This window comes from Martes martes (assembly GCF_963455335.1).
Source record: "Martes martes genome assembly, chromosome: 3".
In the NCBI taxonomy this organism is placed as follows: domain Eukaryota; kingdom Metazoa; phylum Chordata; class Mammalia; order Carnivora; family Mustelidae; genus Martes; species Martes martes.
Genome location: NC_137890.1, coordinates 102,517,822 through 102,536,628, shown reverse-complemented (window position 1 = coordinate 102,536,628; position 18,807 = coordinate 102,517,822). Strand labels below are relative to the sequence as shown.

Below are 18,807 nucleotides of genomic sequence, written 5' to 3'. Positions count from 1 at the left end.
AAGCCTTCTACCTTAGAATCATCCGTGATTCCAATTTCCCCTCATAGCTTCTCCTTTTAGCAGCAAACTGTGTGAGCCCTGCCTTCAGTATGTGTATTCTGTGTTCTGTTCTCCCCACCTTTACATCTTTAGCTCCTTTTCCTGGACCTTGACAGGAGCATCTTAACTGTCCTCCTGTTTAGTGGCTCTGTGTCCAGCAGCCAGACAGATCTTTTAACAAATCAAAGTGTTTTCGGGCCCTACCTTCCAGTCCTTCCCTCATGTTTACAATAAAATCCAGTCTCCATACCATGGCCTGCAAAGCTTACACAATCAAATCCCTTGTTCACCTCATTGCATAGGACTCTTCCTATTGCTACTCAGGGGTGGTCACCTTGTTGCTATTCTTAGACACACCAAAATAATGAAGACATTTCACTTGTCCTTTGTCTCTTTACCCAGATCCCCTCTTCCATTCTGATGTCTGCTCATATGTTACCTCCTCAAAGAGGTGATTCTTGCCTGGGCTGTCAGAATAAGAGCCTCCTTGGTATCAATCCCTAATCTTGCTTCATGTTACTTGATAGTGCTTATCATTGTCTGGTGGTAGGTGTTCAGTTTGTCTCATTAGAATGCAAGCACCAAGAGGGCAGGAACTTTGTTTTGTTAACTACTATATCCCCAAGATCTGTTGTGGTGCCTGGTATGTGGAGAGGTCAAATATTTGTTGAATGATTGAATTTCTGTGTTTAAATGGCAGATTCGGCTATCCTACAGTTTACTTTAGTGTCCACTGTATAAATATTATGGATGTCACATATCAGGGTTGTGTCATCTGTAAAGTCATTTACTTGTGGAAGTAGATATGAGTGTATGATTACAGGTGGTTGTGTATTTGAAGGGGCCTGTTGAAAACAGCTGCTCAGATCAGAATTTAATAATATCTATGAAAATAAAGCTAAATTGGGGTGGTGTACATTCAGAGGTCTTTCTCTGCTGGGCAGTATGTTTGCACCAGGCCAGTCCTTCCTCCCTAATGTCTCCTGGGATCAGTGTAAGATAAAACAACCCACACAAGAAATCCACATTGGGACACCTGGTGAAATTAGCTGATCTAAATTGGGGCTATGTTTTTAAGGTTACACCACCTGAGCTAGCTCACTACAAAAGACTAGAGAAATTATACTGTGCTGATGAAGTGTTCCCCACCACGAGGGTGTGTTAGTACATAAAGTGAGCTCTTGAAAGTCCCTCTTCGTGAGAGTAGTGCTCATACTGTGGAGCATTTCTGCCTTCTTTGGATCAAATCACTATTTCCTGAGTTCTCTATGGGTTTGGCAGGCAGTCCCTCTCCTTTGTGGGTTTGTCTTGTTTGGTTTTTTGAGAAAGAGAACACACATGCCCTGGGGGGAGAGGGGGGGAGAGAAGGGCAAAGGGAGAAGGAGAGAGAATCTTAAGCAGCCTCCATGCCTGATGTGGGGTTTGATGTCACAACTCTGACATCATGATCTGAGCTGAAATCAAAAGTCTTTGGATGCCTAAGCAACTGAGCCACCCATGTGCCCCTCATTTGTTTGCGTAGTTTAGAGTGACTTATAGGTACATGTGGCATATTCTACCTTTTATTAGCTCATAGCTCAGAGTGAAAATTTTTCCATGTTAATTATCTTTAGATTCTACTTCTAACTGAATTATGAATGGATGGTATATGAAAGAGTTCAGTGGCCAGTGATTAAAAATTAACATAAGTGAAATTAAAACACTTAGTGATAAACAATGATAAGCATATTTATCAAGAGGATTTTGCACAGTTGCATAATCTTAAAATTCATGCATTGTATCTTTTTTTTTTTTTTTAAGATTGTATTTATTTATTTGACAGGGAGAGACTGAGAGTGAGCAATAGGGGTAGCAGCAAGCAGAGGGAGAGGGAGAAGCAGGCTTCCTGCTGAGCAGTGAGCCTGATGCGGGGCTTGATCCCAGGACTGGGATCAAGACCTGAGCCAAAGGCAGACGCTTAAATGACTAAACCATGCAGGTGCCCCTGTCTTATCTTTTTTGATTATATTTACAAGCTATAGTGTGCCAGGAAGCCTTACTAAAATCACAATGTCTGCTGAGCTTATCTATGTATTTTGTAATTTTTCAAGAGGTTTATGGGATGAAAAGGTCTGTATCCTAGTGGGAAAGGAGTTTTAACAGAACCTTGGTAAAGATTTTCAGGGATAGTCCTTTTTCTAAGTTCTTCTGAAGGGGAAATGGAAGAAAATGCTAATACCAAACACTCAGGAGGGTCAAGTTCTATGGATGGGGGCATTTCTGCAATATCGCTGGAAAGCTGAAGACACATGTTTGTGTTCACAGGATCATGTTCTAATTGAGCTCACCCAAGCTGGATTAAAAGGCTCCACAGAAGGAAGTGAGAGCTATGAAGAAGATCCCTACTTGGTAGTTAATCCTAATTACTTGCTTGAAGATTGAAATATTGAAAGTAATTAACCAAGAGATTATGGCCCCTACTTCTTGGCCTGGAGTCCGGATGTATCTCTACTAGCCAGAGAAATGTTTCTGGGAGCAAGGGTTCAGGAAGATTTATTTGGAGGAATAAGAGCCTAGTTGGTATCCTGAGTGTCACATTCCTATAATATGCTTTTATATTAACATAAGCTATGTTTCTTGTCTAAATGAAGTTGGAACCCAGTGTGTGCTTTCTGTAAGCAAGACCTTGTTTTCACATGTATAGGAAAAGGTCCAGTACTTTTATGGTATGTGAATAACTTTACAATTGCCAGCTACTGCTTTTTTGTATAAGAATAAAACAATGTGTCCTGCAGTTGTCTGTTGGATTTATTTCCTCCCTTCTCTAATTACTGCTTTCATTTGCAGTTGACCCTTGGAAAACATGGAGGTTAGGGGCACCAGATCTCCCAGACAGTCAAAAATCTGTGTATAACTTTTGACTTCCCAAACACTTAACTACTAATGGCCTACTGTTGACTGGAAGCCTTACTAATAATTTATATAGGTGACTAACATGCATTTTTATGTTATATGTATTATATATTGTATTCTTAAAGTAATACATTTTCTTAAATTTTTTCAATATTTCCAGGCTACAAAGTTTGTCTACAAGTTTTTTCAAATTGTAGATCTCTAAAAAATTTTCCAATATACTTATTGAAAAAAAATCATGTATAAATGGACCCATACTGTTCAAACTTGAATTATTGGTGGAGGGGGGCGCAGCTGTACTCACAAACATGAGTCTTTCCCTTTTGTTTAACGTGAGGCCGGTGGGTGGAAGTGTATAGCATTGTAAGCCTCTAAGATAAGGTTCCTGTGAGGAGTCCTTATTAGAATTAGTATGACTGGATAAGGGGCTTTAGGGATTACTTTCCAAAATGAAGTTCAGTTCTGTGTTTTGTTTTTTAACACAGTCTATAAAATTAAAAGTTTATTCTAACTTTTCTCATCATTAGAATGTTCATGGTGTAGCAGTTCACACTGTTGCACCTTTTAACAACAGATGGCATTTGGGGGCCTGCAGGACCAGTTAGGGAATGTTTACATGTTGTATGTGAGTTCACTAATAATAACCACTCTCCAGTGGCTTGAAAACAATAGAGTGAGGAGAACTGGGAATGGATGGAGAAATTGCACAGTTAGCAGATGCAGACTATAAACTCCTTTCCAAAGATACGTTCCTAATTAATGAAGGTAGAAGCTGTTGGGAAGAGGAAACTTCAGGGTATAGGATATCAAGCTTCCTATTGAGGCAGTTAGGAGATGCTAGCATAAGGCACAGACAAATAACAGGCAGGACATTCAGTAACAGCTAGTGAAAACTTGGGACAGCAAGAACCCTTCTCTGCCCTGACTCCCAACATGATAAAATGAGATGGGGAGGTCCTGAAAAAAAACCGACTGACAGAAATTTGAACTTTAATTTGATCAAATATTTACCTAAAAGGGAATTTGAAGCATAGGAAAGATGAGTTTTTTGGTGAATCCTCCTCTTCCCAAATTCGCCATTTGGGTAGGGGCTTCCAGAGCAAAGTGAGGTCATTACTATAAATAAAGCCTCAGTTTTTGCATGTCTGAATAAGTGTGCTTATTCTTTTCCTCTGCATGTTACTTGTCAAGGAGGTAAAGTGGCTAATGGATGATGGAGCATGTAGAGATCCTTATGAAGAAATTAGACACATGTTAAGTAAATGGATAGATGTAATGTGTGTGGTTGGTTTTTTTTTTTTTTAAGATTTTATTTACTTGTCAGAGCACAAGCAGGCAGAGTGGCAGGCAGTGGCAGAGAGAAGCAGGCTTCCTGCTGAGCAAGGAGACCGATACGGGATTCAATCCCAGGGCCCTGGGATCATGACCTGAGCTGAAGGCAGCAGCTTAACTGACTGAGCCACCCAGGCATCCCTTTAACATGTTTCTGAATTGGAAGACTTGAATGTTATAAGGTAACTGATCAATAATGTATTATTTCCCATGAAATCCCCACAGATACCATCAGTGCGGAAATGACTACATAAATTGTGGTACAGCTGTACTGTAGGATATTCAAACAAAATAGGGTAAACCTATATGTTTGAAATGGAAATACCTCCAGGAAACATGGGAAAAAATATGCAAATATAGGAGTACCTTTATAAGAAAATATATATATATATACATATATATATATATATATATATATATATATATGAGTACCTAAGTATATAAACTAGTATTAACACACCTAAAGGGAAAAATAGGTAGCAATATAATAATAGTAAGAGGCTTCAGTACCCACTTTGATTAGTGAATAGATAATCCAGACAAAATACCTGTGAAGAAACATTGACTTTAAAAGACCTATTAGACCAGATGGACTTAACTTGCATACACAGGATAGTCCATCCAAAAGTAATAACACACATTCTTCTTAAGCACAAAGGGAGCATTCTCCAGGGTAAATCATGTTATGCAACAAAATAAGTCAATACGTTTAAGAAGATTAAAATCATTAAGCATCTTTTCTGACCATAATACAGTGTGAAACTAGAAATCAATTACAGAAGAAAATGGGGATGCCTGGGTGGCTCAGTCAGATAAACATCTGCCTTTGACTCAGGTTGTGATCCCAGGGTCCTGGGATTGAGTCCCATGATGGGCTCCCTGCTCCACAAGGAATCTGCTTTTCCCTCTCTCCCTACCCCTCACCACCGCTCGCTCTCTCAATCTCTCTTTCTCAAATAAAACTTTAAAAAAGAAAAACTAGGAAATCAAGAAATATGTGGAGATTAAACATGCTACCAAACAACCAATTTCAAAGAAGAAATAAAAAATTCTAAGATACTTAGAAATGAAAATGGAAATACAACATACAAAAAATTATGGAATGCAGCAAAAGCAGTTCAAAGAGGGAACTTATTTTTTTGTTGTTTTATTGATTTAAGTAATCTCTATACCTAACATGGGGCTCAAATTCATGACCCAGAGATCAAGAGTCATACACTCTTCCAACTGAGCCGGCCAGGCGCCTCTAAGAGGGAACTTTATAGGAATAAATAGCTACATCCAGAAATAAAGGTCTCAACCTAACTTCACATCTCAAAGAACTAGAAAACAAATGTTAGTAGAAGGAAGGAAATATCAGGAAATAAAGAACTAAAATGACAATAGAAAACCTCAGTGAAACAGCGGGATTTTGAAAAGAGAAACAAGACAAACCCTCAGACTCACCAAGAAAAAAATAGGACTCAAAATCCAAAGGAAAGGGGCGCCTGGGTGGCGTGGGTTAAAGCCCCTGCCTTGGGCTCGGGTCGTGATTCCAGGGTCTTGGATCGAGCCCTGCATCAGGCTCTCTGCTCGGCAGGGAGCCTGCTTCCTCCTCTCTCTCTGCCTGCCTCTCTGCCTACTTGTAATCGCTGTCTGTCAAATAAATAAAATCTTTAAAAAAAAAAAATCCAAAGGAAAGGGGAGACATTAAAACTGATAGCACAGAAATACAAAGGATCGTGTGATGCCTGGGTGATTCAGCCGGTTAAGCATCTGCCTTCAGCTCAGGTCATGATCCCGGAGTCCTGGGATCGAGCCCTGCATCAGGCTCCCTGGTTGGCAGGGAGCCTGTTTTTCCCTCTGCCTGCTGCTCCCCCTGCTTGTGTGCTCACGCTCGCTCTCGCTCGCTCTCTCTCTGACAAATAAAGAAAAAAAAATACAAAAGATTTTAAGAGATTACTGTGAGCAATTGTACACCAACAAATAGAACAACCTAGAAGAAATTCTTAGAAATACACAACCTACCAAGACTGAGACATAAATAGAAATCTGAACAGACCAATTACAAGTAAGGAGTTTGAATCAATAATGTCCAGGATTATATAGATTCAATAGTGAGTTCTACCAAACATTTAAAGAAAATTAATGCCAGCCCTCCAACTCTTCCAAAAAATAGAAGAGGAGGGAACACATAAACTTGTTTTATAAGGCCAGCATTACCCTAATACCAAAATCAGACAAGATCACCAAATGAAAAGAAAATTACAGGCAATGTCTCTGATGAACGCTGATACAAAAGTCCTTACCATAATATTAGTACACCCAATTAAAAAAATACATTAAAAGGGGGCACCTGGGTGGCTCAGTGGGTTAAGCTGTTGCCTTCAGCTCAGGTCATGATCCCAGGGTTCTGGGATTGAGTCCCACATAGGGTTCTCTGCTCAGCGGGGAGCCTGCTTTTCAAAAAAAAAAAAAATACATTAAAAGGATCATACACCATGATCAAGTGGGGTTTGTTCCAGGGATGTAAGGGTGGTTCAATATCTGCAAATCAATCAATGTGATACTCCACATTAATAAAATGAAGAAAAAATCACTTGACAAAATTCAACATCCATTTGTGATAAAAACTCAACAAAGTGGGTGTTAGAGGGAATGTATTTCAACATAATAAAGACCACCTACAATAAGGCCACAGCTAACATCATACTCAAATGGTGAAAAGCTGAAAACTTTTCACCTAAGGTCAGAAAGGAGGTAAGGATGCCCACTCTCACCTCTTGTATTCAATATAGTATCAGAAGTCCAAGCCAGAGCAATTAGGCAAGGAAATGAAATGAAAGGAATCCAAATCAAAAAGGAGGATGTAAAACAGTCACCGTTTTCACATGATATGATATTACATAAGAAAACTCTAGAGACTCCACCAAAAAAATTGTTGGAAGGAATCAACAAATCCAGTGAAGTTGTAGCATACAAAATCAATATGCAAAAATGTGTTGAATTTCTATATGCTAACAATGAACTATCGGAAAGAGAAAAAAAAATTTTTTTGGAAAGAGAAATTAACAATCTCACAATTGCATCAAGAATAAAATACGTAGGGATAAATTTAACCAAAGATGTGAAAGACTTATACACGGAAAACTGTAAGACATTGATGAAATAAATTAAAGAAGACACAAACAAATGGGAAGATATTCCATGCTCATGAATTGGAAGAACTGACATTGTTAAATGTCCATACTACCCAATCTGTGGATTTAATGTAATCCCTATAAAAATTCCAATGGCATTTTTCATAGAAATAGAGCAAACAATTCTAAAATATATATGGAACCCAAAAAGTCCCTGACTAGCCAAAGCAATCTTGAGAAAGAAAAACAAAGCTGGAGGGATCACACTCCCTGATTTCAAACTATATTACATAGCTACATTAATCAAAATAGTATGGTATTGGCCTAAAAACACATATGTCAATGGAACAAAATAGCCCAGAAATAAACCCACACGTGTACAGTATAACATGAACAGCTAGCTATCCCCTTTAAGCAGAAAAATGATAAATCAACAAGGAGATAGTATTTTCATGTTTCAAAGTATCAAAAATATGAAGTTTTATAATTGGTGATACCAAAGCAGAGATTTAGGCATCCTTTTAACGTTAGGTAGGATTTAAATTTGAAGAAGCCTGTTTGGAAAACTATTTGGACTTAGTCAAAATTCTAATGTGTATAATTAACATTGAGTCCAGAACTTAATTTCTAAGACTCTGTCTTAAAGAAATGAATATAGACAAAGATGTATAGATACAGATATTCATTTGCAACACATTAAAATTGGGAATCAGGAGCACCTGGGTGGTTCAGCTGGTTAAGCCTCTGCCTTCAGCTCAGGTCATGATCTCAGGGTCCTGGGATAGAGCCCCATATCAGGCTTCCTGCTCAGTGGGGAGTCTGCTTCTCTCTCTCCCTCTGTCCAGGTAGGCTCCCCCGTTCCCCTACTCATGTACTCTCTCAAATAAATAAAGAATATCTTTTAAAAAATAAAAATAGGGGCACCTGGGTGGCTCAGTGGGTTAAGCCTCTGCCTTCGGCTCAGGTCATGATTCCAAGGTCCTGGGATCGAGCCCCACATCAGGCTCTCTGCTCTGCAGGGAGCCTGCTTCCCTTCCTTTCTCTCTGCCTGCCTCTCTACCTACTTGTGATCTCTGTCTGTCAAATAAATAAATAAAATCTTAAAAAATAAATAAAAATAATAAAAAATAAAAATAAAATAAAATTAGGAATCAACCAGTGTTCTATATGCTAGAGGTTCAATTAGGGTACATCCTTATGTGGAATGCTATGCATCTGTTAAAAAGAAGTGTTTCGGGCATCAGGGTGGCTCAGTTGGTTAAGCGACTGCTTCGGCTTGGGTCATGGTCCCAGAGTCCTGGGATCGAGTCCTACATTGGACTCCCAGCTCCATGGGGAGTCTGCTTCTCCTTCTGACCTCCCCTCTCATGCTCTCTCTCACTCTGTCTCTCTCTCTCTCAACATAAATAAATAAAAATCTTTAAAAAAAAAAAAAAAGAAGTATTTCTATATATTCTGATATAGACAGAGTTCCAAGAGCTGTTAAGTGGAAAAGAAGAAATCAGAGAAACAATACATAAGGCATAATTGCATATATGTTAAGTTATATGTTTAAAATGTTATACATTTACATATATTTGCATTTGTATGTATTTAGTAATAGCTTTCATTGAGTTGTATTGTTCTAAAGATGCTAAAGAATGATCTCATTTCACAACTTATCTATTCACCATTGTTACCAATGAGGAAACAGAGGCATGGAAAAACTAAGTAACTTTCACCAGATAAGATTTAAACTCAGGCATTCTGACTCCTGAATAACCATTAAACTCCAGAAAGAAAGAAAACTGGAAGGAAGCATAGTGTTGAGAGTACTTACCTAAGGAAGGTAAGGGGGCTTGGGGAAGGGGAATTTGCAGGTTTTTCATATATGGTTCTGTAATTGAATTTTTTACACACTGTGTTCATCATTTACTTATATATATTTCTTTAAGTTTTATAATTTTTTAAAAGATTTTCTCTCTTTGTCTTAGAGCAGGGGGGACAGCAGAGGGAGAGGGAGAGAATCTCAGGCAGACTCCCTGCTGAGTGCAGAGTCCGATGTGGGGCTCAATCCCAGGACCCCAAGATCATGACCTGGGCCAAAACCAAGAGTCTAACACTTAACCAACTGGGTCACCCAGGTGCCCCTACTTACATATTTTTAAGGGGGAAAAGGCTTGAAAAGGACTCACCTTTGTTTTATTATGTAAGTGAATTTTAAAATAATTCATAATTAAGAAAAAGACATGGAGAACTTTTCCCTTCAGACATTTTCCAGGCTCATCCGCACAAATTATGTGAGATGTTTGAGGTTTTCGTGTTATCTCTGTGGTCTTTAAATTTTTGATATTTTGCTGGTAAGCCGCACCCTGATTTCATTACCATAGATAACCCAGTTAAATATTAAATGTCAACAATCACTCAGCATTTTACAACCTAGCTGTTGTTATAAAAGTACGGATTCCATATGCTTCCTAACAGGTCCTTGAAAATGGAGCTGGCTTGGAATGCAGTCTTTATTGTCCTCCTAAGCTTTTCATGCCGGGGATTAGATTGGGAATCCAATAGAAACTTCATTTCAGCTGCTGGTCCTCTCACCAATGCCTTGCTCTACCAGAGTAGTCCACTGGGAACCCAGGGTTCTAAATTTGCAGCAGAGGACGAAAGCATTTATGTTTGTCAACAACCACTGCCTGCTTTCCTGCCGGAGTACTTCAGGCATGTTTATGCCAGTGGGATCACCCATTATAAAGTATTTCTGCCATGGGCACAACTTCTCCCAGCAGGAAGCTCTGAGAACCCAGACAACAAAACAGTGCAGTGCTACCAGCGGTTCCTTGAGACCCTCAAGACTGCACAGCTTCAACCCCTGGTCGTTCTGCATCACCAGACCCTCCCTCCCAACACTGTCCAGAGAAGTGAAGTCTTTGCTGATCTCTTTGCGGACTATGCCTCATTCGCCTTCCACTCCTTTGGGGACCTGGTTCAGATCTGGTTCACGTTTAGTGACTTGGAAGAGGTGATGAAAGAGCTTCCCCAACAGGAATCAAGATCTTCACGTCTCCAGACCCTCGCTGATGCCCACAGAAGAGCCTATGAGATTTACCATGAAAAATATGCTTCTCAAGGTAAGTCCACACAACCCTGATGGCTGACCCACTGGCAGTCTTCATCACCCACCTTCTCCCACCCTCCTTACAGTAGGACTTGACATTTCTTCCCACTCCCCTTCAATAATCGTGTCGTATGTATTCATTAGTGAGAAAATAACATGGTACTGAAAACTTCCCGATGGAGAGAGGCAGAGGTGGCTCAGACTGGATAGTGCCCAGCTTTTCCTTTGAAAATATCTTTTAAGCCCTCCTTCCACAGTCTTGAGTCCGTGCCATCACAGAGTATATTTTTGCCCTTCCTTCTCCAGTCCTCCCTTCCCGACTCTCCAAGGCTTTAAGATTGTCTGTCCTCCCTCAGTCCCTCCTTTTTCTCATGCAAAGCAAGTTATGCATTCTAGCTGAAGTTTTCATTCCAGCAAAGAGGACAGATAAAATAGTGATATGCTGATAGGTGGTGAGAAGAACGTAATAGCAAGTGTCCATATTCCTGCTTCAAAGCTAATTCTGATTCAAGTTCTGATTCAGTAGGTTTGGGCAGGGCCAGTACATTTGTGATTTTAATAAATTCCTAGGTGAAGCTGAGGTACACTAATTTTAAGAACCAGTTTTGGATTATATATGCTTTCTGGTTTTTATTATGTACTATATGTATGTTTGTATATGTAATAAATAACATATATGCATATTTGTATATCCTACTTTTTAAACTTAAGGTATTTTATGAGTATATTCTCATTTTACTAAAAATTCATTGAAAGAGAGAATGAGTTTTTTAAAAGATTTTATTTATTTATTTGTCAGAGAGAGCACAATCAGGGGCAGTGGGAGGGAGAGGGAGAAGCAGATTCCCCGAGGAGCAAGGAGCCTGATGCAGGACCTGATCCCAGGACGCTGGGATCATGACCTGAGCTGAAGGCAGACACTTAACCGACTGAGCCACTGAGGTACCCCAAGAGCATGATTTTCAGTGTTCTTATAGATTCTCATCATATGAATGGATCAGAGTTTTAACTATTTCTCTCATGGGGCACCTGGGTGACTCAGTCAGTTAAACTCAGGTCATGATCCCAGAATCCTGGGATCAAGCCCCCAGTAGGCCTCCCTGTTCAACAGGGAGCCTTCTTCTCCCTCTCCTCCCAGCTTGTGCTCTCTCTCTCTCTCAAATAAATAAATAAAATCTTTTTTAAAAATAAATTAAATAATATATATATAAATGAGAGAAATATTTATTTCTTTAAAGATTTTATTTATTTATATGAAGGAGAACAAAAGGGAAGAGGGTCAGAGGGAAAAGCAGACTCTCTGTTCAAGGGAAGACTGATGAGGGCCTCAATCGTGGGACTCCAGAATCATGACCTGAGCTGAAGGCAGAGGCTTCACCAACTGAGCCACCCAGGCGCCCCATATATATTACTTATACATAAGTTTATTTAATTTTCACCATTATGAATTACATAACAATGAACGTTCTTATATATAAATCTTTGCCTACCTTCCAATTAATTCTTTCTGATTCTTAGAATTGAAATTACTAGGTCAAAAAACGTGCATTCTTTAAGAACTTTAAAGCATGTTGCTAAATTCCAGAAAAGTTTTAATAGTATACACCAATAGCTAGAAAACTGCTCTGACCCTATTCAGCCTGTCTTCAATGATATAATCATTTCTGTTATTGGTAATTTGACAGCTGAAAATTACTATCTCCTAATAGGCTTCATTTGCATGTATTTGATTATAAAGAGATCAAACTCTTTTTTTCTATATTAAAAATGAAAGCAGGGCAAGAGAAGAAAGATTATGAGTGTGAACAGGGCCATTTCAGATAGGGGTGTCGGGAGGGTTGTCCTCAGAGAGGACAGCAAGGGAGGGAGCAAGCAAATGGATAGGAGAAGAGGATTCCAGGCAGAGAGAAGAGCCCCTGCAGGGGGACAGCGACCAGCCCAGCAGTCAGTTTAGTGAGCTGGGAGTAGTGGATGGGAGATGAGGAGAGGCTGAACTTGAAACTGGAGTCTTTGGAAAGAAGAAGGAACCCTCCTTGGAGAGGGTGAGCAAGTAAATGTTTGTTGGCTGTAATTCTATTGAAGAAGCAGTGGGTAAATGAACTTTGAAAGAAGGCGAGACTGAACTTGGTTCATCTCAAACAGAAGAAAATCTATGTTGTTTTGAAGACAAACTCCATAGACTTATTTTGATTATAAAACTATATAAACATGTTATTAAAATGTTTGCAGAGCCCATTTTAAATCTTAATCAGGTTACTAAAGACTGTTTCATAAGCTCATACTTTCCTTTTCTTCTGATGCTCATTCCTCCCATCCTTCATTTTGTGTTTCATCAATATCACTAGATTTTCTACCCCATTATAATGCAGGACATAAAATAAATTCTCTTTCCAGGTTCCTTCCTATTCAGAGAGGTGGTTTTTCTTCTTTCTCTGTCTTATTCTCCTCTCCCTTTTTAGTCCATCCCATAGCCTTTTGTTCTTTGTAAAATATATCGCCTAATATACACAAAAAATTGTATAAAATATGTTGGTTAAAAGCAAAATACTATAAAAAGATTACTGAAGGCTTTTTTTTAAAAAAAGCAGAATATTATAACAAATACCCATGGAATGACCTCTCAATAGAATTAAAATAGTATTAAATGGTAGTATTTAATACTAGTATTAATATAGTAGTATTAATATGTAGTAGTATTAATATAATAGTATTAAAATAGAATACCACCTTAGATCAACTAGGATGACTGTAAAAAAACAAAACATACAAAAAGAAGTGTTGGTGATGATGTAGAGAAATTGGAACCCACACCACTGAATGGGAATGAATGGTGGGAATGAATGGTGGAGCAACTGTTTTGGAAAACAGTCTGGCAGTTTCTTGAACAGATAAACTTCAGAGTTACCCTATGACTCAACGATTTGTCTCCTAGGTATATGTCCAAGAGCAATGAAAACAAATGCCTGGGAGAAAACTTAGCACAAACATTCATAGCAGTATTTTTCATAATAACCCAAAGTGGAAATGACCCTACTGTCCCTCAACTGATGGATAAACAACATGTGGTGTATACATAATACCCAAAAAGGAATGATATGTGGCACAACACAGGTGTACCTTGAAGACATGAAGCTAAGTGAAAGCAGCTACTCAGAGAAGACCACATACTGATATGATTTCATTTATATTCAATCTCCAGACTAGGCATAGAGATGCTACCGTAGTATAGCAATGTCTAGGGCTAGAAGAGAGAATGGAAAGTGACTGCTAATGGATAAGAAATTTCTTTTTTTGGTGATGAAACTGTTTTAGATTAGAGGCACCTGGGTGGCTCAGTTGGTTAAGTGACTGCCTTCGGCTCCAGTCATGATCTTGGAGTCCCAGGATCGAGTCCTGCATCGGACTCCCTGCTCAGCACGGAGTCTGCTTTTCCCTCTGACCCTTCCCCCTCTAGTGCTCGCTCAGTCTCATTCTCTCTCTCGCAAATAAATAAACAAAATCTTTAAAAAAAAGAAATAGTGGAGGGGCGCCTGGGTGGCTCAGTGGGTTAAAGCCTCTGCCTTCGGCTCAGGTCATGATCCCAGGGTTCTGGGATCGAGCCCCGCATCGGGCTCTCGCTCTGCGGAGAGCCTGCTTCCTCCTCTCTCTCTCTCTCTCTGCCTGCCTCTCTGCCTACTTGTGATCTCTGTCAAATAAATAAAAATCTTTGAAAAAAAGAAATAGTGGCTATGATTGTACAACTTTGTGACTATACTAAAAACCATTGAACTGTATACTTTAAAGGTTTTATTTTTAAGTAGTCTCTGTACCCAGTACGGGGTTCCAACTATCATCCTACTATCTCCATTCCCTTCTCTCATCTCAGCCCTAAACAACCACTAATTAACTTGCTGTCTTTATAGGTTTCCCTGTTCTGAACATTTCATATGAATGGAATAATACAAAATGTGGTCTTTTGGGACTACCTCTATGGGATTTGTTGAATATTTCTCTCATGGATAAGGCTGAGATTATGAGTTTTAGGAAGGAAGATTACAGAATAAAATGCTATTTTCATCATATCATATCAAAGTTACATACTATCAACATGATTTATACTGTTGATGTTGACCCTGATCACCTAATTGAGATTGTATTTGTCAGGTATCTCTAGGGTAAAGTTACTCTTTTTTCCTCCTTTCCATACTGCATTCTTTGGAAAGGAGTCACCATACACAGCTCACACTTAATGATTGAGGAGTTATGCTCCACCTTTTTTTTTTTTTTTTCTATTTTTTCTAAGTAGGCTCCATGCCCAATGTGGGGCTTAAACTCACTACTCTGAGATCAAGAGTTGGATGCTCTGAGTCTTGGATTGCACAGATGGTTAAACGTCTGCTTTCTAGTAGGGTCATGATCTCGGGGTCCTGGGATTGAGGCCCACTTTGGGCTCCCAGCTCAGTGGGGAGTCCGCTTCTCCCTCTCCCTCTGCCTGTCCTGCTTATGCTCTCTCACTTTCTCAAATGAATAAATAAAATCTTTAAAAAAAAAAGTTTAAAAAAAAAGAGCTGGATGCTCTACCAACTGAGCCAACCAGGTGCCCAAGTTATGCTCTCTCTAATAAGTAGTTTTTGTAAGATCTTTTCTATGGGCACCTGGCTAGTTCTGTCGGCTAAGCGTCTGCCCTCAGCTGAGGTCATGATCGCAGGGTCCTGGAATCAAGCCCTGGATCAGTCTCCTTGTTCAGCAGGGAGTCTGCTTCTCCCTCTCCCTCTGCCCCAGCTCCTGCTCTCTCTCTCTCTTGCTCTCAAATAAATAAAATACTTACAGAAAAAAGTTATTTTGGGGGTGCCTGGGTGGCTTAGTCAATTAAATTACTGCCTTCGGCTCAGGTCATGATCCTGGGGTCCTGGGATCAAGCCCCATGTCAGGATATCTGCTCAGCCGGGAGCCTGCTTCCCTTCCTCTCTCTCTCTCTGCCTGCTTGTGATCTCTGTCAAATAAATAAACAAAATCTTAAAAAAAAAAAAAAACTTAATGGTAAGTTTTATGTTATATAAGTTTTACCATTAAAAAAAATTTTCTTTTTTCTTTTGTTTTTTTTTAAAGATTTTATTTATTTATTTGACAGACAGAGACCACAAGTAGACAGAGAGGCAGGCAGAGAGAGGAAGGGAAGCAGGCTCCCCGCTGTGCAGAGAGTCCGATGCGGGGCTCGATCCCAGGACCCCAGGACCATGACCTGAGCCGAAGGCAGAGGTTTCAACCCACTGAGCCACCCAGGCGCCCCTAAAAAAATTATTTTCTAATCTTTCTATATTCATTATTATAAACATCCCATTTATGTGTTCACTGTGCTTCCACTGGGAAGGATTCAAAAGAAGAGAGGATTCTTGGCAGAAATGGAAGTTGGGGGGGAGCCTGGGTGGCTCAGTGGGTTAAAGCCTCTGCCTTTGGCTCAGGTCACAATACCAGGGTCCTGATCCAGCCGCACACCGGACTCTCTGTTCAGCAGGGAGCCTATTTCCGCCTCTCTCTCTCTGCCTGCCTCTCAGCCTACTTGTGATCTCTGTCTGTCAAATAAATAAAATCTTTAAAAAAAAAAAAAGAAAAAGAAAGAAATGGAGGTTGGGGAAAGTGGGAACTTGCCTCTCATGGGAAGAGTAGAATTGCACACAGCATCCCCCACTTGTACAACAGCAGGACACAACCCTGGATAACACTAGTAATGCCAGCCTGCCCAAAACAGCAGTAGTAACTTGAAGCATTGATATTGACAGTTCAATATTGGCCAGATTACTTTTATTGGCTCATTTGAGGCAAGGGGGGAAGGAGCAAAAGGAAGGGGGTTATTTTCTATAAAAGACTACAATGATTTTTAGTGGAATGACTTCCCTTTGTGGTGGAAACAGGTGAGCTTATCCTTTAGTGAGGTCTAGCAATACCTAGAAGGAACATGAACTTACACGATGCTATGCAGTGATTTTATACACAGGTTTAAACAATTCTCAACCCACAGCAAATACCAATTTTGAGCTCTATATACACGAACACCTATCTTTAATTACATCCAACAAAAATTGCAGGATAAATTATCCTAAAGCAGAGTAATTACCCCCTTCTCAGACCCATACAAAACATAAACTGCAAGCTCAGAGTGAGAATCTGGTTTTGAGCAATCTGCATTTTGCAGTATTTTAGAAAGTATAACTGCTTGCACTGGGAATAGCTTGGCAACCATGGTGGGGAAGTTTGATTATTTTGTATGATGTAAGAATTTCTGGAACGTCAAGTACATTTGTTCACTCTAATTCTAAAAGCAGCTTGCAGAGTCAAATAAAAATGATTAACTGTACTCTTGTTTCATTTATTGGTCTAGAGATGACACTAAGCTGTACATTTTAAAATGTTCAGCACAAACTGTATGTTCCATGTGCGCTGACGTGATGAAGAATGAAAGCACGGATATCTGTGCAAAGGAAAGGGACCCATCAGGCACAATAACTAAATAACTAGATAATAACTCTATCTTATCAGAACGAGGACTGAATGTCTCTAAGTGATATTCCCTACTCAGAAGATTTCAAAGTTCTATCATGTTTATCCAAGTAAAGCCCATTTGGGGGTTCGTGGGTGGCTCAGTTTGAAAAGGGAGCGACTCTTGATCTTGGGCATAGAGATTACTAAAACAAAACAAAGCCAAGCACTCTTGTAGTTGTTAGTGGTGGTTCACTGTCTCAGGACAGCTTCCTCCTGTAGAGAATCTGGATCAAAGTGAAGTCAGGAAGACAGCCTAACAGTTTAACTCTCAAACTCCAGTACTATTCAGTTTTTGTTTAGTGGTTCCAAACCCCCACGTCTGCTACGCACCCAGTGTTGAAGCTGATATCTGGAGGGGTTGAGGAAAGGTTTTAAATTTTGCTCCTCAGCGAGCACACAGTGCAGTGGGAAAGACTCACGCGCATGCAGGAGTCCTAGCGCGCAAGGTGAACAGCTGAAGCGGCCCTCCTCCGCGGTGGTGTTCCTGGAAAGGCAGGGTGAGGACCGCTGTCAGGAGCACCTGGGAGGCTCGTTGAAGTGCACTCGCTGTAGGGCTCTGTCTGCCGACAAGCACGCAGAGGATTGAGACGCACACGTGTACCAGCACCACTGCAGGTAATCAAATATCAAAGCACGTAGGTACACGCTTCACGTGTTTACGGTTCCTCCGTTTTTTTAACCCCTCCGTGCATGCGCAGTGGGGGCTGAATGGCTGTTGTACAGGGAATGAGGACCCGGGAACCGCAGCTTGCAGAGAGTACCCTGCCTTCAAACAGAAGGTGAGGAAGCAGTTCTCCCCTCACAGCCTTCTACACTGTGAAGGGGCAGGCCGTGGTCATTGATATTATTTTTCTAAAAGACGTAGAGGTGTCTTGCGTTTCAGGGTCCCGTTTGAGAAGAAACATTCTTTAAGGGGACTTTGCTGTTTTAAAGCCACCTTGTTATCCAAAATCTTTCAGCAAGGGTAAGTCATGTCAGTGATTTTCTTCAGAAATCTCCCCCCATTCTTTTTTAAAGGTTTTACTTATTTTACTTGACACAGAGCCCAAGCCAGGAGTAGCAAGCAGCAGAGGGAGACGGAGAAGCAGGCTCCCCACTGAGCAGGAAGTCCCACACGGGGCTCAGTCCTGAGACCCGGGATCATGACCTGAGCAAAAGACAGACGTTTCACTGACTGAGCCACCCAGGTGCCAGATCCTTTTTAAAGAACAGGAAAGGAGTCCCCACGCAGCTCCCACGGTCCCAGCGTTCCGCCTCACTCACCTGCAGCGGATTCCTCTGGTTGGTTTTAGGTGGAAAGCTCTCTCTGGTCTTGCAAGCTGACGCCGTCTCGGAGCTCCTGCTGGAACCATCCACATCTTCGCTTGCCAAGGTGATGACAGCCTCTCAAAAGAGCATTTGTAACCTCTGAGGAAAGTTGGGATTTTAATTTTAGAGCACAAGAGAAGTTTTCGTCTGTTGGCTTGACATTTTTTAAGGTGCCTCTTCTGAATGTGGTCCATTCTCTAGATTCATGTTTACAAACAAAATCTCATTTGTTGCAGTCCCAGCTCTTGCCTATGCACAAAAGTCCAACACCTCTGTTTGCTCTGATTTTTTTTTTAAGATTTTATTTATTTATTTGACAGAGATCACAAATAGGCAGAGAGGCAGGCAGAGAGAGAGGAAGGGAAGCAGGCTCCCTGCTGAGCAGAGAAGCCGATGATGCATTGCGGGGCATGATCCCAGGGCCCTGGGATCATGACCTGAGCTGAAGGCAGAGGCTTTAACCCACTGAGCCACCCAGGCACCCTGCTCTGATTTTTTTTA

General features: G+C 40.4%; 2 protein-coding genes across 2 annotated transcripts in view; both read left to right on the top strand.

The window, feature by feature from the left end:
• Positions 1-3,094, top strand: part of MCM6 (minichromosome maintenance complex component 6) — a 34,540-nt gene extending 31,446 nt beyond the window's left edge. The window contains exon 17 of the mRNA XM_080798434.1: positions 2,344-3,094. Within this exon, the coding sequence (XP_080654560.1) occupies positions 2,344-2,460 (117 nt within the window). The 3' untranslated portion in view covers positions 2,461-3,094. The remainder of the gene's footprint in view (positions 1-2,343) is intronic.
• A 6,761-nt stretch (positions 3,095-9,855) lies between these two features.
• Positions 9,856-18,807, top strand: part of LCT (lactase) — a gene marked incomplete at both ends in the record, with an annotated part of 50,621 nt that continues 41,669 nt past the window's right edge. The window contains 2 exons of the mRNA XM_080798433.1: positions 9,856-10,492; positions 18,291-18,370. Coding sequence (XP_080654559.1) covers positions 9,856-10,492; positions 18,291-18,370 — 717 coding nt within the window. The remainder of the gene's footprint in view (positions 10,493-18,290; positions 18,371-18,807) is intronic.